At 47.1% G+C, this 21,263-nt stretch overlaps 1 protein-coding gene across 2 annotated transcripts in view; it reads right to left on the reverse strand.

Annotated features, from left to right (window-relative positions):
• The window catches only part of LOC104309827 (uncharacterized), a 46,177-nt gene continuing 24,914 nt past the window's right edge, over nucleotides 1-21,263 (reverse strand). The window contains exons 2-8 of one of the 2 annotated variants that reach the window (XM_054176255.1): nucleotides 15,003-15,121; nucleotides 11,626-13,363; nucleotides 4,835-5,009; nucleotides 3,998-4,202; nucleotides 2,969-3,591; nucleotides 2,248-2,393; nucleotides 1-1,409 (exon numbers count right to left, since the gene is read on the reverse strand). In XM_054176255.1, the coding sequence (XP_054032230.1) occupies nucleotides 614-1,409; nucleotides 2,248-2,393; nucleotides 2,969-3,591; nucleotides 3,998-4,202; nucleotides 4,835-5,009; nucleotides 11,626-13,205 (3,525 nt within the window). In that variant the 5' untranslated portion in view covers nucleotides 13,206-13,363; nucleotides 15,003-15,121 and the 3' untranslated portion in view covers nucleotides 1-613. The remainder of the gene's footprint in view (nucleotides 1,410-2,247; nucleotides 2,394-2,968; nucleotides 3,592-3,997; nucleotides 4,203-4,834; nucleotides 5,010-11,625; nucleotides 13,364-15,002; nucleotides 15,122-21,263) is intronic. The other variant, XM_054176265.1, reaches the window with a different exon arrangement.

The raw sequence follows: 21,263 nt of genomic DNA on the forward strand, positions 1-21,263 counted from the left end.
TTCTTTTGCCTTTTTTCTTTTTCTGTGTGCATGCAGCTGAATCTGAGCAAATCGATACCTACTTGATTTGGTTAAAGTTCAAAGACCTTTCTTTTTAAACAAGTAATTTGACACATATACAGAGGTGAATAATGAAATATAATCCTTAGGAGTAGTGGTGGAAAATGTAACTTTCTCCAGCTTTCCTCCCCTCCTGCATAATCCTGCACCTAATTTTGACCCTGACTTTACCTAATGCTGATGAAACATAGTGAATGGTGAAAACCTCTTCTGTGTCGCCAAGACTGGCTTTCAACATGATCCATGCAATGGCAAGCATCATACATCATTCTCCTGCAGTGCAATATTAACAAGTTAAACTCAGTATTTTCCTCCAGAGATCTGCTCCTGGAGGGCAGTCCATCTCTGTATGTACATCAGCCACAAACAGGTTGTGAGTCCTGAGGACGGAGATCAGAACTGGGCTGTGATGCTTGCTTCCAGCGCTGCCAAGAGTCTTTGTGGGCCAGGCTCCTCCCTGTGCTGTTCGTGAACAGAGCCACCGAGGCTCTTGATGGTCCTTGCACACGGCATTGGCCAAGCCAAGTGTCCCTGTGTGCCACCTGTGCCGCGCTCAGGGCCTGGTTTGAGGGGTGCTGATCATGATGTTGGGCAGCGCGTTGCGCCGCTTCTTCCAGGAGCCCAGCTCCCTCGAGTACCGCCTGATCTGCCGGAACCAGTGGTGAGTCCGTGCCCGGTCACTGTCCCGGAACACAAAAGCCTCCCGCCTGATCTCAATGAGTTCAAAAGTGTCGTCGCAGTCGGGATCAGTGGAGACAATGCAATTACTCAGCCTCAAGGGCTCCCTGAGCAAATGGAACTTCCCATTATTTTTGTCCCTAATGAGTACCAGCACTGCGTCCTTCACGGGCCCTGGCTCAGCTGACTCCAGGCTGGACTCGGACACACGCTTCATGTTCACCAGGAGGAGGACCTGCATGTTCTGGAACTTCAGGGTCTTGCTGCCTTTCTTCACCCACTGGCCGTCGGGGGGCTGGGCCAGCTGCAGAGGCCCCTCCATCACAAATCGTGTTTCCTCCCGCAGCCAGCCCACAGTTTTGAGGGCAGTTTCTCTCATCTCAATGTTGATGACTTCCCTCTTCTTCTTGCTGTCCTGGCGAAAGGACCGGAGGGTCCACGTGTTCCCCTCCTGTTTGGTTTTCATGTTGATATGTTCCAGGTGGGACTCAATGCGGCTCTTGGCCTCACGCAGGCTGCTGTGATCTGGGTGGTACTCGGTGGTGGCCTTGATGATTCTGCTGAGCAGCAGTGGGTATTTGGTGACTCTTTGCAAGGGGGCAATCAGGAAGGACCTCAAGTTCATCCGCCGCAGTGCTGTGTTGTCATTCTGGGAGACATTGAGGAATATTCTGAAGGGATTTAAGAAGAGAGAATGAAATGGTGGCTGTTTGCCAGTAAATAATGCAATACTAAGAGCAAATGAACAGTGTGGTTCCGACAGCTGCTGGACACTGCAGCATCCCTGCTAGTTCTGACAGCCTTGTGAATTCTGTCTTCTCAAAAACGAACAATTTCTGCATCTATGCTCAGCTGCAGAGAGTGACGAGGTGCCTGGGACACTAGCACAAAGCATCCTAGCAGTCTTCTACAAAAAATCACTGTAAAACAGCAAGGGTGTGATCTTTCTCTGGTACATGCTGACATAAACCTGAGGCACACACATCAGCTTGTATCAGATTACATCATTTTGTAGCTCCTTTCATCATCAGATTACAAAGCACTCTAAACATGAATTTGGTACTGTCATCATTTTAAGATGCCACAGTGGAAAGAGAAGTGACTCGCCTGACATTGCCCAATAAGCCAGGGCCAGGAATGGTGAACAAATTCAAGTCATGCACACTTCACACAGTAGCTTTCCCTGGTGGAAATCCAAACTGTGCTCTGGTGCACAGAGAGCTGTTCACAGCTGGGTGTTATGCTGGTGACAGTTCAAGGCAGTGGGCAGTGGGTAAATGCTGCTCCCAGGATAGAATTTACAGCTGGGGATCAACTGGCTGCCTCAGTGGAGACATCAAGGATTCAGTATCTTTTGGAGAACAAATTACTCTCTTCACCCCAAGAGAGAGAAGCTGAAAAACATCACCATCAAAACTTTGATCTCTCTGAGCTGACAAAGGCTTCACCCTCAGGTTAGTGCATTCCTATCCCCAAAGCCTAGAAGAATACACTTATAGCTTTTCTTACCTGAGCAGCTCCTTCTCCTTCTCCAGTGCATTGAGCATATTCACAGAGGAGGACTGCTGAAGACAGTAGGTCTGAAAGGCCGGCAGCATGTTGACAAACTCTAGAAATACTTCTCCAATGCACACAGTCATCAGGTCATCATCACCCTGCAAGCATGCAATACAGCCCTGCTGGGTTAGCTCAGGAGAGGCACAAGCATGAATCCTGTGTTCAGTCCTACCAGCATAAACCTACTGCAGGATCTGGTGAATACAAGACCAAAGATGGAAGCAGGCTCACCCTTCCTAGTGGAAAGCTGGTCCCCACAGGTCTGGGACAAAGCAGTGCATGGGGAGGGGAAGGAAAGCTGGTCTAACTGCTTGCTCTTCCCCTCAGCTAGCTCACCAGAGCAGGGGCTCAAAAGCTTGATTGAGCCTGCTAGTCAAGGGGGTGTACTGAGGCCCTTCTTGCCAGCAGCTCTGCCATAAGGGTAATGCAGCAATATGCATAAAAAAATATGGGAATAGAAAGAATCTGATGCCACATAGTGCTCTTAGTTTTGTCAAGGAGTATTCTGACATGCTCTGCAATCACTACTCATTTCAGCAGCAAGAGATTAGGTAGATGGTAAGAACCCAGGAGTCCTACCTCCTGATCCTCTGCTCCACCTAAATTGCCTCACTAATATAAAACCCATTCCTGTCTGCCCAGTCTGTCCCCGTTAGAGCATGCAGCATCATACCTGGTCAAAGGCCTGATCAATCTCTTCCTGGAGTATCTCCAGGAAGTTCTCATTGAGGTCAATGAGCTCCTGGATGTTGCTGAAGATGCCCAGGAGCTGCTCCTGGCTCAGCAGCCCAGCCGCCTGCATGGGTAGGTAGAACTCCTCTTTGATGATGCGCAGGTCCTCTCCGTAGCTGGCCTCTGTGTTGACAAATTCCAGCACAGACTCCTTGCGTTCCGTCCTGCGCTTGCGGCACTTCTCGCAGAGGTCAGCCCGTCTCTGATTGCAGTTCTGCAGGTCTGTCTCCACCGGCAGCTCCCTTTCTCCACAGTCGGTGCAAGGACGATGGGCTTCCCAGGCCTGCAGGGAGCTCAGAGTTTCAGATGCCCTGTTCCTCCACTTTCTGGATGGCATTTGGCCAATGCCACTATCTGCCCTTTCCACATCTGCTGACTTGGTCCGTGTGGCCTCGCTGGGATCCAGGTCGTCCTGGACATCGTTCACACCTACAATCCCACTGTCCGTGCTCAGGCTGCTAACGTTACTCCAATGACGTCTGGAGCGGAGGGAGCCACGTGGGGTGCGGCGGGTCTCATCAAAGCTGCCACCATGGCCAAGGTTGGCTTTTGCTACCACTGGACCTGAAAACAGACACAAGTCATTACAAGTGCTGCCAGCTGCACAGAGCTTACCTGAGGAGCTCATGGTGGCACATCCATGAGTTGAAGGAACCCTGTGGGTAAGCTAGACCTGGTGAAAGCACGGTTGAGAATGGCAAGAGTCAGAAGTACACAGCTCCCAGGTGAATCCCAGGGTCTGTCATCCCTGCATTGCCCACACCTGTGAAACTCATTTAGTCTCACTCCCTGCCATCTGCCAGGAATGGACAGAGAAGCAGCAGAGCAGATGTTCATTTCTTGCATGCCTGGTTTAAACCCAGAATGCTTCTCTCCCCTTGATCAGAGGAGTTACTACATATTTACACCAGCAAAGCTGGGTTCAGCATCTGGCCCACCAGCCCCTTCTGAGTGTGCAGAACATGGGTACCATAGTCTCGTTCCTGCCGGCGCTTCTGCGCATGCTGCCGTGCTGCAGCTGCAATCTTCAGCTCCAGCTGCTTCCTCTTCACCGAGTCTGTTGGCATAGGGTCACTGAAGTGCGGTCGCAGACGGCACTCCCGCTGGGCCCTGGCACCATCTGCGCTCTCATGGACGATGTCAGAGCTGGATCGGCGGCAGCTGGCACTGGGGGTCTGCAAGAAAGGCAGGTACGTTTGGAGCAAGGCAGTGGTCAAAGCAGCATCTGGTTTGCAGCAACTGGACTTTAGTTCCCAAAGGAGAAAAAAAAGGAAACTCCTCAGTGGTGGGATTGTAAATGTAGTTCTGCTACATGATCATTAGGATACCTGTCCCTCCATGTGCTTCTGTCTTGCTTAGTCCTAGCAGCAAAGACCCATCTCTCTTTGCTGTTGTGTAGCTCTGAATATAGTGGCTCCATGGTGGCTAAAGGGTTAGGAACTCCAGCCTCTATGCCTTACCTACATTAGCAGTTTGAGCAAGTGGGGCCTGAGAGGGAGTCTGTCTGATCTCCCAGGCAGCACTGCAATGAGGGGCTGGTGGCACACTGAAAGCTGTAAAGGGCTGAACTCCCTGCAAGAGATGCACTGGCAGATATGCAGGGGAACAAAACTGACTCCTGTTTCATTAACTGTAAAAAAAAGCTCTAGAAATGCTTCTAACAGTTTAAATGCTCATGGGAGTTGGTAGGATTTCAGAACCCAGGCTCCCAGCCTGCCCAATCCCTACAACAAAGGGATCCTTTAGAGCTTCTAAAAAAATATCCTGAACACATACTCAAGACGAGAAAGGAATTCCTCTCTCTTACATTTCCTGCAGGTGGGGTGTTGCTGGCTGGCTCACTGCTTGGCTTGTCCTCCCAGGTCTCTGTTGCCATGGACATTGCTGTGGGCTGTTGGCTGTCCTCTGGAGGTGGGATATCAGCTTCCCTCAGACCACACTGTCCCTTGGAGGGGGATTTGGCAGCTGTCTCAGCATTGCAGCTGCAAGAAAAGAAGCAGACACTGATGAACATCATGTATGCAGTTCACCTGCTGTTCTTGAAACAGATGAGACCGAGCAGCAAGCCCAGGTTCAAACAACCATCAACAACAGTGAAGTGCAGGCAGGAATCCAGGCTGGTTGGCATGGATGGCTGTGTGTGCTCCAGAGGCTCTAAACACAGCTCAGTATAGCAGTGCAAATTGGGTAATCACATGCCAGCATCGGTCTGGCATATCAAGTCTTGGGTGTTCACAGGGCATTTCTGTGCTCATAAAACATGAGGATATCCTGTGGGAACCAGAAAAACCTCTTTCTAAGTAGGCCATATCCATATTTGCTGATATTTAAAAATATGTTGTCAACACAGAAACCATATTGCTCATCTGGAAGAAAATGATCTGCTAAAAACCATAATACTTTGAAGAGATTAGAGGATTAAAGGAGCTTTCCCTCTGGTTTTCATCTAATATGATAACAAGCCCACTGAAACCACTGGAAGGAGTCCTTCTGTCTTAAGTGAGCTCAGCATCAGGCATTTTGGTGCACTTCAGAGTACCGAGAAGACTGGCAGTCCATTGCTCTCGCTTGGCAATTGTGGGATACTCTTACCCACGGCTATCTGGTGCTAACAAGGGCCAGGCCTGGCTGATACAGGCAGTCTCTTCCAACCCCACATTCCCCTCTCCATAGATAACACCACCTCTCCAGACAGATGCACTGACTTGACAGAGTAGTTGACAGGCCATAGTTTGTGATACTGCTTGTGATACTTCATTTTTCACCATTGTCTAAGACACCTTATTTCCATGCATAATGAAGCCTTCTTGGATGAATATTGATTTTTTTCATTTGGGGGTTACTTAATCTTTTTGGTCTTGGATTTCTTTAAAAAGAAAAGAAGACTGGATATGGATGCTTGCAGATACAGGAAGCCAGTGTCTGGAACATATTTCAGCTTATTTTATGCTTAACAAGAGTCTCCTACTTCTTAAAGGCTTCACTTGTGAACTTATGCTGGTAGGTCATGCTGCTAATGTACGATTCCAGCGCTGGCAGCTACAAGCAAACACATGAGACAGATGGGCATTTTCCTTACAATGAATGACAGTTGGCTCTGATAACAAACCATCAGCCAATGCTGAAATCACTGAGGAGAGAACAAATCTCCCAGAACACAAACAGGCTCTGTTGTCAGGCCAGGAAAGTTGGTTTGGAACTTTCCAGCTGATGCTTTTTCATCTTCCTTCATTTATGGTTCCAGGTCCCAGCTGACAGTACTAGAGGATTTATCAACTTAAAAAGAGCTTAGCCGCAGATGCACAGCAACAGCACAATGCTAACAGCAGGCTCCTGGCTTTTACTTTCTGCTGTGCTAACTTCCTGCCATGTGGACTTGGAAGTGTCATTTCACCCATCCAGGCCTCCTCTTCACAGTCTGTAGAAAGGAGATACCAACATCCAGACTGTGCCAGAGCAGTCTGCATTACAGATTGCATTAGCCCCCTTACAGGGCTGCAGAATGACCAGCACAGGCACACAGCTAGGCTGTGGTCCCACCATGGTAATGTCCTGGCTTGAAGATGTTCCTGTCTGCTTCCTCCCTCTCATCCCCAGCTCCATTTGGGGTACTTCTCCTTTAGCTGGTCTCATGTGTCACCATGATCTAAAATCAATCTTGAAATGATGTGGGTTAAAAAAAAACATCCTCTCTCATGTATTCCCAGCCAAATCATTTCATTCATGTTTCCTTAAGTTGTGTAAAGTACAACCAGTCCAGCTAGGCACACCTGTGAGAGAGAAGGCAGAGGTTAAGGAGCAAGAGAGCTCTTGAAGAGGATTGAAAACCACCATTTCCAAAAGCTGCTCCTGCTAAAACAGCTTCTGGTTGAAACATGCAGAAAGAAGGGACCATGCTGAGGCACTAAAAGGCAACAAAATATGCCCAAGATCAAGTAGCAGAGTTCAGAACGAGAATATTTTCTTCTTTTTGATTAAACCAGCTCCCACCATACTGACCAGATTTTCAGAGAGAAACTAAGCTTTCATTCATCATTTTTACAGCGCTTCAAGATGATTCACTTAAACATGGAAAGTGCTCCGGAACATTACTGCTCCTCTAAGTGAGCCTGACAGCAGCTCCCTGCTGATGAGGTCTGCAGACCAAATGTCATGAACTTATTGTGGTTTCCATAACCCAATAGGGTTATTAAAAAAAAAAAAAAATCACATGTGACCTGCAATGGGACTAAGAACCAATACTACCCAGAGAACCCAGTTAGAGAAGTGTAACTGGAGACTGAGAAATTCAACTCATTCCATAGTTGGTCAGCTACAGGTAAGAAAGGCAACGGTGCACGTGAAAGATTTCCTCAGCCCTAATTTGACTGCTCTGCTTCTAGTTGTAACTAGATCCTTCCAGCATGATGTGGCCATGTGATGCTGGGGCAAGTATCGCAGTATCACTAAGGTTGGAAGTGACCTCAAAGATCATCGAGTAGTCCATCCTGTCACCACAGACCTCATGACTAGACCATGGCACCAAGTGCCACGTCCAGTCCCCTCTTGAACACCTCCAGGGATGGTGACTCCACCACCTCCCTGGGCAGCCAGTTCCAATGATGAATGACTCTCTCCATGAAGAACTTTCTCCTCACCTCGAGCCTAAACTTCCCCTGGCGCAGCTTGAGACTGTGTCCCCTTGTTCTGGTGCTGGTTGCTAGAGAGAAGAGACCAACCCCTTCCTGGCTACAACCACCTTTCAGACAGTTGTAGAGTAATGAGGTCACCCCTGAGCTTCCTCTTCTCCAGGCTAAACAATCCCAGCTCCCTCAGCCTCTCCTCACAGGGCTTGTGCTCAAGGCCTCTCCCCAGCCTTGTTGCCCTTCTCTGGACACGTTCAAGTGTCTCGATGCCCTTCCTAAACTGAGGGTCCCAGAACTGGACACAGCACTCAAGGTGTGGCCTAACCAATGCAGAGTACAGGGGCACAATGACTTCCCTGCTCCTGCTGGCCACACTATTCCTAATGCAGGCCAGGATGCCGTATTAGGAATAGTGTGGCCAGTGCTGCTCCACAGAGCAGTCAATGAGCACCACACCAGTGGGATCAGAGGGATGCAGGCAAAACAAGGAGGATATAAGAAGTTTTGTAGAACTACACCTTAGGACTGCTCCTTTACTCTTTGCCTTTGGCTTAGGAGGAAGAGAAGAAACTGGGATATTGCCTCTTCCTCCAGTCCCTTCGCTCTGGCAGATACCTGGGCTACCAACAGGTCCACACCAATGCCCACTCAAGCAGTGCCCTCTGCTTTCACGCAGAGCTGCAGAAGGGGGGACTGACATCTTTTCTTCTGTTCCATCAAGGCACTTACTGGCATGTGAGTTTCATGCCTGGGGCTGGTGTCTCTTTTCCCTGTTCTCCCAAGACAGATGATGTGCTTAGGCCAGCACTGGAAGGATGAATTCTTTCTGTACAACCTTTTAAATCTCTGGGCCATCACACCTGAATCTCACAGAAGCAGAGGCACTAGGTGTGTGGTATACAACAGGAAATGCACCTGTTTTCCTTCATAGTTTCTATGGCACTCTTCATAGTTCTCAAGACCCTTCCACATATTCCTGTCTCTTTCCAACTAACAAAAACATTTTTGTCCACTCCTTCCCTGCTGGCACCTGCTTTCTAGACTTGGAGCCCTCTGCTCTGGAAAACTGTTATGGTACCCACCAGCCTGGTGTTACTCCAAATACTCTTTTCATGAAGCCTTCCTTGTTAGTCATGTCCTTTGCTTCCTTGTGCACAGTTGTGTTGTCACCTTGTCCAATTTATAGGATCCCCAGGTCCTTGCATGTCTTTATCCTCAGCACTTCCCTGCTTAAACAATTTCAGAACGTGTATCATATATTGCAATACCTACAGGATTTCCACCTAGATCTCAACACCCCTTCCAAGTCATGACTACAACTGAAATTAAAGATATCCAGTATGAGTGGGCTAAAGCTGCTGTAATTATGAAGCTGAGAATCAGATCTTCACTGATGAAACATTAATCCATTTGAATGAGTCTTAAGTAATTAACTATGAATTTTACGAGGGAGGTAATTAACTTACCAGACAAAACTGCTTTGTAAAATGGTAACAGTTTCACACAACCACCAGAAAGGGGAGAAAAGTTCAGCTATCTTATTCTGTGATGCTCCATCAAAACATTGCCGTCAAAGGCTTGCTGAGCTCAGTATCTGCAGAAATGGGATTCAATCCTCAACTTTCAGCTCATTACATTTGAGACAGAGGAAAAATCTGGCCTGGATGTCAGAGATCATAATTTAGGACCCAAAACATCTAGACAAAAAGTCTTCCACTGCTGCAGTAAGAATCAGCTTGAGTTATAAATTAATATTCAGGCACATTACAGTCTCAAGTGAAAATGATGGCACATTGAGACATTTCCAGACAAAAGAAACTGGAGTTTCCCACCAACCAGTAAGTAGTTTGGCACTGCCACCAGATTTGTCTTCCTCCTGAAAATACAATCTTTACTATTAGTTGTTATTACCATGGAAAATAAATGGGCCAGGGTGATTCACTCACACAAAACAACCTCTCTAATACTGGAACCACTGCCATTTCCATTTTTAGATCAGTTATCATTTTTGTGTTAATAACATCATCTCAAATATTTCAACAAAGCCAACTAGGGAGACTGAATGTATTCACAGAAACTAAAGTCACTGTGGATATTAGAAGTGCAGAAACCACACTGAAACCACACAGGCCCTGGGTGGGACGCGTTTGGAAGCTGGAAGAGTAGTGGGAAGAAAGATCATATGCTGTATACTTTGCTACACATGCACTCAGGCTCCAGATATTAGTCAAAGCTCCAATCTGCCTGGAGACAGCTGGTTGTATGCTCTTATGGCTTGTGTCATTCCGTGTATTTCATTTCACATCAATGACAAAAATAGCCTACTCCATGAAAATGGTTGGCATACCATAACTTTCTCATCTGCTTCTTCATTGGGTTTTCATACTCTAGAACAAAGGCACAAAGGCTGGGCTGGACAGCTGAAGGAAGCATTTAAGGCTCTGACATCACCTACTTCCCTTTGGATGATAAAGTTGCAGAAGCATTTCTGCTTGCCTCTCTGTCTCTGTCTACATGGGAAGCTCCAGATGCACAGAATTTCTTTCAGATGACTCATTCCTGTGCAAAAGTCACAATCATCTCCTCTAAAACCTGAGCCCACTTTCAGAGCTCTAAGCATTCCAGAAACGCCAAGCCAGTGTACAAGGCTGATGGCTGGCATTTCACACACATCTGTGGATACTGGAAGCAGGCAGGAACCAAGTCAAGCGTAATTCTTGGCAAAGCATATGGCAACAAACCACTCCACCAACACTTAGTCCTCCTTTTCCCATCAGCCTTATTTAGTGGTAAGACAGTGATAACTTCCCCAAGTTGCTAGCTTCAAGCACTTTGCTAATTCCTGTTGGGCCTCTTCTTTGGCAAGAGGGAGGTGACAGGACTGCAGAGTCCAAAACCAGGACACAGAAAAAGCACTCCTTGTGATCATCTTACCCAGAAAATGAGCTGAAGGAGCTTGGTCTCTTTAGCTTGGAGGAGACTGAGGGGTGACCTCACTAATGTTTATAAATATGTGCCAGGAGGATGGAGCCAGGCTCTTCTCTGTGATGTCTAATGACAGGACGAGGGGCAACGTGTGCAAGCTTGAACACAGGAGGTTCCATGTGAACATAAGGAAAAACTTTTTCACTGTGAGAACAGGCTGCCCAGACAAGTTATGGAGTCTCCTTCTCTGGAGACATTCAAAACCTACCTGGATGCATTCCTGTGTGACCAGGTAATCCTGCTCTGACAGGAGGTTGGACTAGATGATATTTTGAGGTCCTTTCCAACCCCTAACATTCCTTGATTCTATGAAAGTCCTGGTTGGAGAAGAGGCAGGAAGGCTTTACACATGTACTTTCTCTCACTGCTTACACTGAGTTGGCAGAAAGACAGTATTTGCAAGTACCTTCACTCATTGCCTGTGCTGGTCTCCAGAGGGTGGTTAAAGACTCATAGCAGCCATCTTGCCCTTATTAGTTTGCCAGTTCACTACATACAGGCAGCAAGTGAAAGCACTTGATGCTGTATGTCACACTGTCTGAGTTCATGTCCTGCAGTGGTGGGACAGAATCTCCATCTTTTTTCAAAGGAATCACAGCACTTTGGATCTCTCAGCTGTCCTCAACTTTTAACAGTTGTTAATTAAAAAAAAAGAATAATTAAAAAGACATTTCAACAATTTATTACAGAAATAAAACGGGTTAGAAATTGGGTGTCAGAACTACTATTGGTTGCTGTCTTGACAGGACTATGGTGTACAAAAGCCAAAGTCCAGATGAATATGCTTTTTGATGTTTAACCCCAAGCAAAGATGAGAGTTTTAAGCTCAACAGCTTAAAGACATGTCCATGTGGCTATCACAGATCCTAAAATGAGAGGCTCTGACAACAGTGTATTTACACTACAGGAGTTAAATGTACCTTTTCAGGAGAGACAACAGATCATTAAAAAGGAAACTGCTTTCAGGTGACCCCATAGAGCATGTTACCTTTTCTTAATAAGTTCCAGGGCTGAACCTATGAATTCATCCTTCATTTTTTGTAGCTTAGCTCCATAGCTGGTTAAGTCTGTGGCTTCTAACAGCAGCGATGAACAGCAAGAGGACTGGGCTTCAGAAGCCAGTGACTGCCCTGCAAGGTGGGGGACATCATTTAATTGTCTTGTCTCTCCGTTCTGCTGCTCATCACTGAGGACCTCCTGCCCAGCTCTATGTACTGCTACTGCCTGCAATGGTGATCGCGGAATAGGGCTAGAACAAATGGGGACCGGTGATCTATCTGGGCTGGAGATCTGGCATGTTCTGTCCTTCACCTCAGGGCCGCTCATCCTGAAACCATCCCATGTGGATGGATATTGGGAAAAGCCAGCAGAAGCGTGATTTTCATGGAACACATCATCATCATCCTCTGCTGTGACAGCAGCTTCATTCATGGCTTCAGCAGCATTGGTCCCCAAGGCTTCTGGACAGTTGTTCCTTCTGTTCTCCTCCTCCAGGGTCCGGTCTGCAGGCAGACTCTTATTTAAGTAATCTGTTGGCCCACTGCTGCTGGCAGAGGAACTTGCTTCCTTGCTTCTCATTTGCTTGAATTCCTCAAAGGTGGGTATATAGAACCTCCCTTTGCAATGGCCTTTCTTGCTCTGTCCCAATGTGGCTTTGGCATCTCTTTCCCCGCTACATTGTTCCAGCTTTTCTGCTGTTCTGGAGTTGGCCATCTCAAGGCTTTCTCCAGCATGCTGAAGGGGCAGATTGGGGGAGCTGTTCTGCCTTCGGAGATGCAGCCTCCTCTGAGCCTTGTGCTTGATGTCTTCTGGACTGATGGTCCTGTGTGCAAAATACAGTCTCTGCCTCCCTGTGAGGCTGTGCCTAAGAGCAGTGTGTTCCACCAAAACTGTGCAGCAGTTGGCAGCACAACCGTTCTTGTATTGCTGGCACATCTGGCATTCAGAAAACTCTTGGGCCATCAGGTTAGGCAAAGCTACCTGTGGACGCATTGGCTTACAGGGCTCTGCCACCTTACTACTGTGCAGCCTTAACTTCTCCTTCAACTCTTTTTTGGCATCCCCTTGTAGGGCTCTTTCATCTGCAGAAGGCAAGAGCCACTGAGGCGCTTTGGCAAAGGGAGGGAGGAGCACATTCTGTGCTGATGGAGGTGTCTGTTTAGTATGGAAAGAAAGGTTTCTCAGAGAGCCTGATGTGCTTTGTACTGAGGCCACATCCAGACTGCCTTCTGTGCACTGACTGGTGCCGCCACAGCGAAAGATGATCTCATTATCCAGGCTCCGGCAATGAGAACACAGCCCAGAGTCAGCAGTTGTTGCCCAGTGAAGGTTCTCCACGCTCCGATACATTCGGGGTTCCACAGGACTGGCCAAAGGTGCCTTGCCTCTGTGGCAGGAGGCTAGAGTGTGGAAGTCTCCAGAAAAAATATGAGTGTCTAAGTTCTTTAGTGGATGCATGCTGCTAACTGAAAAATCCTTTAAGCCATGTTGTGCATAGAGCTGATTATTTTGGCAGCTCAAGATCACCCGGCAGTGTTCCTGTCTCTCATCAGCACTGATGTATGTCATAGCAAATGCACATGGAGGCTCTAAGTGGCGTCTAGGGGGAGAGGAGGGAGCTGGGGTGTCGCTTAGATGCCAGTCAATGTCCACAGACAGCAAATTGTGCTGCTGGGTATTCACACAAGAGAGGTCTCACATGGGTTGAGTCGCCATGAGTAGAAGACCTGTGAATGGAAGGAAAGATGAGTTACTGAAGCAGCCTGGTGATGACTTGCAGGATGCAACAGTAGGTCTGCTTCCAGGGAATGTAGAAGCCAAACACCTACAGCTTGGGTAGAAACAGAGCAGCACAACTATGAGATGAGGCATGAAGCAGGGAATATTTTCTATCTCTAGTCAAGCCAACGCTGGTCTTATATTATCCAACTGAATTTGGAGATGTTTACCCTACCGACCCTCAGCAACTCCCTCACAGTAACCCTGCTCAACTCTAGTGATGAATGCTCTGAAGAGCTTGCTCCAGGCTGAGCTTACTCACATAGCAGCACTAAGGAGATGGGCAGTATACAAGAGATAATGAGGCTGTTTCTCTCAAGTGGGGTGCAGGCAACAGTGTGTGGCTTAAGGAGGAGGTTGTGGGTGGGAAAGGATGGCAAGACACTGTGGTCTCCTGTAAGCTCAAATAGCAAAGAGGAAGAAGAAAGCTGACTGGTGGTTTTGTCCCTGAGAGTCATACTGCAGCCCCTTAGTTCTCTGATTTACCCTTAACAGGGAAGATGTGTATGATTTATTGACTGGTAGCCAAGCATTTCCAAGGTCCTTCCAGTTCAGACACAGAGTTACCTCACAGACTTTTAAAAATGCACCCTCCTTAGCACAGGCCCAAATGATCACCCCCATAATAGCTCAGTGGAGACCCAGAAAGAAAAGGTGTGGTTTCCAAGGCTATTCCTACAGTCTGTGTTCAGCATTGTAAGGCACAGGGAACCTAAGTGATTGAAGCACATGTTCAGAGAAATGCGAGGAACTAAATCCCAAAACTTCAGTTTGGGCCAGCAGGATGAAGGCTAAGTGTCCCAGTTATGCTTGGAGGTGGAAAAAGCCTCCTCACATTGAATGGAGAGATTCCAAATTTCTCTTATGAATTTAGGCCTCGCGGACTTGCCGGTAGTCACAAAAGACAACACTTTCTGCTACAGCCCTCTCCACTCCCTCCCTCGGCAACCAGAGGTAAAGGGAACAAGTGAGTGCCAGTTTAAGACTGGTCAGGGGATACAGGGCTAGCCTGAGATTTGTAAGGGCAATACAGAGCTGGGATGGTGGGGCATCAGTACCTAATAACAAGCCAGGCAAGAACCAGCAGGTTGAACACCCAGGAAGAAGTCATGGTAAAGCAAGACAGGAACATGTAAGTTACAGCCCACACTGTTTGATATGTAATACAGCTGGGTTCTCCATGTGCTACCAACCATTCAGGCAGCACAGCCACCTTGACCAGGAGGGGAATGAAGAGGCTTGTTACTCCCTGAAGACTAAGACACCTCAGGCATCTAACCATGTGAGGCACCAATAGACATCTTCTATCTGAGGAGAAGTCTGAGACAGCATTATTGCCTGGAAGTCAATCTTAGAATTGTGCTGGTAGTTTGATTCACCACTTGCTTAGAGTGGTTCAAATTAGCACTTTCCCTGCATCAATGAAACTATCTCTAATTTAATCCCAGAGAATCAAGGCATGGCTGCTCTTGTGGATCACTGCTGAATGGAGAACATAATTTCCATCCTTCATAATTGCTAAAAATAAAAATTAAAACTAGCTCTCAAAGTGTGGCTGTTCCCCAAGATGTCATAGGCACTTCTCACCCAATCTTCTCATGGTGGGGCTGGAGCTCCCCCTTCTTTGTGGCTCTGGAGGAGCCCGCAGGTGACAGCAGAGAAACGTGAGGATCAGGACTTTCTGTGATCATAGGTTATAACATGATCTGTCAAGAAAGAGAGAATGAGAGGATGTGAGAACCAGTCACTGAGCAGGGAACAGGGCTCCTGGTAGTGCTGAATGGCTCCTGTGAGAAAGTGCTGTTAATGAGAGATGCCATGGCTTGTCAGGTTGGTCTGTGATAAGGTCACAGCTACAGGACTAAAAGCCATCATGTATTTTCTGCACTCTGCTCTTAGACCAAGTAGGAAGAGCTCTGATGTAGTGGGAGTTGATAGTAAAGCAGTCTGTGCCCAAGGCACAGGTACACACAGTAAGGCCTGAAGAGAAACTGAGGATCCTGTGAGGCAGGCTCCTGAGCTACTCACTTGCTTGGCAAGCTCTGTGTGAATGCGTGTGAGAGCAAGGGAGCCAGAGAAGAAAGTGTAAGGGCAAGGGGAGAAGCAGTCATGAGAAAAGCAAGGAAGCAGAGGCAAGAAAAAACAGGGTGGGATCTGTCTGTGGCTGTTGCCTTCACCAACAGACAAGGCAGCACTGAAAATACAATTGACAGGTGTCCTCACAGTGTCTTCAGGTGGAAGTTCACTGCTGGCACCCATGGTACTGCAGCCTCTTTGAACTGCAGGACAGCTGCAGTAACACCAGCAGTGTAACTACTGTCCACTCTACCCCTGCCTACTAACGTGTGGCATAGACCACACAGGTGTGCTTTGCTTCCCTCAGACACACCAGTAGGAAAGGGTGCCCCTTTGCCCTGCAAGAGAGCAGAGGCCCATTTCCCCAGTGGGTGTGGTGGATGTCAGTGCTCTAGAGAACTGTCAAGAAACAGGGACCTGCTGCTGCTTTGTCAGGGCAGGATTTTCCAGAAGATGTGTATGGGACAGAAAAAGTCATTTTCATGGAAGGAGCAGCTGGGAGAAATCTCTCGTGAGCAGTGCAGGACAAGGAGAGAGTGAGGGAGAAAGAGGTAGAGCTAGAGGCAGGTTTGCTACGTGGAGGGCCCAGAGAAAACAGAATAGCCAGAGCTGGTTGTGAGAGACAGCAGAAGACAGAGGCTTTCCAGAGGAGGCTGTGCAGAGTTTGGTGACACATAGGCAGGCACCAAAAATGACTGGATTAAGTGGAGGAAGAGGAGAGTTTTGTTTCCAAATATTTTACTTTAAGCTTTGTCACCCATCAGAGTTGAGTTTTCTTTCTCTAAAAAGTAATTTTTTTGCACTAAGAAAACACTTCAGACATGAAAAGACCTTTCAATACTTTCCTCAGAGCAAAGGTGCACATGGGATATAGCTCACAGGTTGGGTATGCAAGGTTCAGTGCTTTGGCTGGAATGAGAGGGAACCTCAGAAGTCACTGAATTCTGTCTCACTCCTGACAGGCAGCTGTGGAGATCTCCTATCAGACAGGAGCACCTTTCTTCCCCGTCACTACACCCTTGAAAAGACCACCTCCTTCCTACTGAACTCTTCCATCTTCCCCATTTTCCCCAAATCAGTACATGCTGCACACAGCATGTCAGGAAGCTAATTTTAATTTCTTTGACCACTGAGGCAAACTGCTACCCTAGTCATGACCTGTGAAGGGAGAATGGCTGCGCTGAGGCACAGCTTGCTTCCCTCACTGCCCAGGGGTGTTTGCAGCAGGAAGAAAACAGAGAACTCTTTGAAACATCAGATTATTCTGACCTAGCCTGTAGCCAAGAAACACTGAGCCCTTCTCCCTCCTTCCCATGTTCTTGAGCTCCATCCCTCATGGCACACAGAAACAGCATCACAATTTCAGCTAAGATGCCTGTTTGTCAGGTCAGTGACACTGCAGTGACATGCACATGTCTACACACTCAGCCCTAAAGTAACATGACCACAAGCACCTTCCAGGCACTCTGCTGGAGGAGAGCACAAGGTGGAGACAGAAAAAAGGAAATGAATCTGCATTAATGTACTTATGGTTGATATGCTAAAGATGATCTTTCAGCATAACCTCGCAGGCTCACTGTACACAAAGCAAATGCAGCTACAGTCATACACAGTCACCATTAAAGAAACACTGGCAACTAGAGCAACACAAAAGAGTTTGTCATTTCACCACCTCAGAGCTATAACTACAGCAGATGATTCCAGGTATAGAAACTGGGTAATGTCATGGAAGCATGAGGCAACAGAAGTGACCCAACTTCGATTCCTAATTCACCCTCTCCTAAAGGTACAGAGCAGTCCTAATGCACCCTGTGCTCTCTTCCAGTTAAACCAAGCAGTTATTTGCCAGTTCCTTGTTGCTCCTGATGTACATGTGCACTGTGGGTTGATGCTGCACTCCTTCATTTACCCATATGAGAATTTCTAAGCAGTCGTGCCCACGCTTCCCCAAAGCGAGGGCTTTATTCTAGTCTGGCAATCCTTGAGGCCAATGCTAACTTATTCCAGGCCAAATAATACAAAGGAGCTGAGTTGGCTGCCACTGTGGGAACAGTACATCACTGCTCTTCCATCACATTGTCTGTGTAACATGTGCCTGCTCCCTGACTCAGGGACTGAAACTCTTGGTTACAAGCCTTACGCCTTAAGTGAGCATAAGACTAAAGACATCATGTACTCAGCTTATTTTCTACCATGTGATTCTTTTTAATCAACTTCTCCTCCACTACTATGGTAAGTGCCTGCTTGGAGACTTGCCACTAAATTTCACTTTCCTGAAAAATCCCCCCAAAGAACTTATCTCTCAAGGATTAAAGCTGGAAGGATAAATTATTCCTTCCCATACACATAAGAAACGTTCTGCCTGGCTGACCTTCCCAGCAAAGCACCAAAGTGTCAGGAGGATGAAGTAAGCAGGCACATGATAAGTTGTTCAGTGCTGGTAAAAAGAACTGTGGAGAGGACTAGTCATGTCTAAGGACTCCAGGGGCATCAGGACACAGGACCACAGAGCCTCACAAGACCTCAGAAAAAGAGGCCATCACATCTGGCAGGGATGAGTAGGTTTGCCAGTGTGCTTTGCAGAGCTCACTGCAGCAAGGTTTGCTCAATAGACTTGTCAAAGAGGGAAGCTTGTCCCATGGAATGGTGGACAGCAGCTTGCTATTGTCTGGCTTCTCCTGCCTTGACAAGAGAGACCAGCTGAGTGTGGTACACTTTCTACTTCCCACATTTACATCTCAGTCAAAAGTAAATTAACTTCTGAGTCTTGGCCATCACATCAAACTCCTGTTTCCAGGTGAGAGGAGTAACCAGAATCACCTTACTCCATCTTGTAATAAGAGATGAAATAAACCTTCAGGTCTTACTCTAATTTCTCTGCACTGTGTTTTCTAAATTTCACCACTGAACAGAGGTTGGTTTATTCAGGAATACAGTCTCCCTTTTATTTCAGAGATCTAAAAAGTTACAGGCAAGTTAAAAGCAGATTTCAAAAAGCTGTACAAAGGATTTTAGCAAGCTATGATACTGCTGTGAGTTTTTTGCAATGTGATACAGCAAACCTCATTGAAACAGCATGATCTGTCTATTGCCATGTAATGCACATCACTTCAGCTGCTTAGCAGAACACCATCAATCTCAAGGGAAAGAATGCCAGATACATCTAGGGGTTTTTTTTCAAGTTAAAGGTTAACATGAAAAATAAAGGTTCCTTGGCTGTATTTGCTTTCATAGCTGTTCACTCAGCCAGAGCTATGCTGCAGGAACTAGTTGCAGTAGGATGATTATGTGACTGCAGCTACATTTCTTGGGTTTTTTTGCCTGTTCCTACCTTGTCTAGCGTCTGTTAATTGCAGCAGGAGAGGTACAGCCACCCTGGTTACCTAAACCAGTGTAATTTCTTGGGCTTCCTTTCCTTCCTAGAATGCACAGCTGAGTGTGACTTTCCTTGGGTTTAGTTTTGTCACTGCTTTCACTGCCTGCTCCATGGCACAAATGAGGATTGCTAAGAACAGGAACAACTGCCATCTTGGCTTCAAAACTAGGCAATAGAGAAAACCCTGCCCGTTATAGTCAGCTCACTGTATTTATAACCCTTGCGTTCTCACCTTAATCATATGCATGGACCATGCAATCTCAGAGACAGCCTGGTATGGGAAACAATGTCTCTCTTGAGCCTCTGAAGATGCAGTGCAGTCCAGAGTCTAAGATGTTCTTGCTAAGAACACAGGCAGCATTACATTTCTGCTGTGCAGTGAGCTGCTTGCCTTGTCACGTGATATTGTCTAATCATTTTCCTCCTTTCACATCCCTTTATTCTTTCCTTTGTGTTCCCACTTTCCCAACTCTTCCTGTATCCCACTGCATTCAGCACAGCCCATCTGTGGCTGCTGCTTAACTGGTACCACTTCTGAAGCACCATCACCATTATTATTACCTCCATGGTCACGGTCATGCTCAGAGCTGGCTGATCAGAGCAGCCCAAAGGTATACACATGCCTGCCAGATGTGCCAGAGAAGTATCTGTCAACACTGTTGATCCTCATAGAACATTCTGCCATGGTACATGCAGCTCCACCAAGGGAGAGTGTACGAATCACCATAACAATGTGAACTTCTGTTTTGGCTCCTGAATAGTCTCAAGATACTGTTTTTATGGAATCACTTGAGGTTTTAAGCATTCTTGGCTCTCTTTCTGTGGGGTTTTTAATCTGTTTGGGAACTTGGCCTTACTGACTTAAAAGGTTTCACCTGAGAAGCCCTACTGCTCCACAAATCTGTGCACTTGGCAGCAGTGCCTTTGATGAATTTTTCTGGCTGCTCTCTAACTCTGTACAGCTTCTCCTTCTTCTGTCACAGCACAGTTTTCTCCTTGGATTCTTCCTTCAGAAAGGCTGTGAGGATATGTCTAGCCTACTTCCAAGAGCAGACATTCCAGCATTGTGGCTTCAAGTAGCATGCTTCCAAGATAACCTGTGTTCCCTCTTGATTCCTTGCTTTGGAAGGGTATCATTTGTTTCACCAGTGCACCACTCAATTTTTTGGACAATATTATTCCAAAAGTCCTGCTGACAATGAGGCTGAAGTAATGGAACCTGAGAAGATTAGCATTCACCTCACCAGCAAGGAAGGCTGAGTGTTTTGGTCACTATTACAAATGCCCCTGGTGACACCAGTGCTACACCCGCTCAGTAGCACCGGCTGTCAGTCGCCTCAAGAGAAGGCATCACCCCATCACCTGCCAAGCTTTCACTGGGTCAACACCCTTGTTTGCCACAAAGTTCCTTTGGATGACTCCTTCTCAGGAGGAAGAAAGTCCTGTTTGCAATACAATCCCCTCCTGGGACAGATCACCTACAGCACCTATGAACCTCCAGGGTACATCTGATCAATAGATCCTGCACTTGTCTGTGACACTGTGAGTCACCCCACTCACATACAGGGGCTATAACCAAGCACAGTGCTTAGGATTGCTTTAGTTGATTTTCAGGACTCAGATGGTTTCCCTTGTCCTACACAGCATAAACCAAGCACTCCCATGCCTTCGGGTAATGCAGATCTTGCCCACTACCCACCTTGGCCTTAGCATACACACAGAACAAGCGAAATTAGCCTCATGAGGAACAGACAGGAGTTGAGCACAGCCTCCAACCCTGCTCCACACACCCTGGCTCAAACACATGCAGTTTTTGGAGGCAAACCTGAGCCAGGAAAACCTATCCAGCCTCCTGTGAGATCTGTGAAGTATAAAGTGATATGTGAGCCCACTTTACAGCCTGGTACTTCTAGTCCTCGTTCAAATTCCTACTCTGCATAGATGCAGTATCAGCACTAACTGCAGAAAATGGTTGCCATATGATTACAAGTTCATTTATTATTCCTCAGGGGGTTGGTGATGGCAGAAAAAGTCAAGGCTGTGACTTGAAGCTCAGTCTTAGCAAAGGGTCCAACATCAATCATAACTTCCCACTGCCAGCTCCAGGGCATTCTCCTCTGGCTTCCATCTGACAGAGGTGCACCCCCAGCAGAACCCCACCAACACTCAGTCAGTTGCTTGACAGGCCGTTGTGAGGCAGCCCAGTACTGACAGCCTAGAGGCCCACTGCCAGCAGCGATCAGCAGCAGATAATTTTGGAAAGAGCAGTCACAGATAAAGCATGTCTGCAGGCAGCTGATGAGGTGAGGAACATCATCTCAGATCATTTAAAACCATCTTGATCCTCTTGCATGTGTTTTATGAAGGCAGAGGGGACAGTGCAAAAAATGCAGGGG

Source organism: Dryobates pubescens, chromosome 2 (genome assembly GCF_014839835.1).
Source record: "Dryobates pubescens isolate bDryPub1 chromosome 2, bDryPub1.pri, whole genome shotgun sequence".
Classification (NCBI taxonomy): Eukaryota; Metazoa; Chordata; class Aves; order Piciformes; family Picidae; genus Dryobates; species Dryobates pubescens.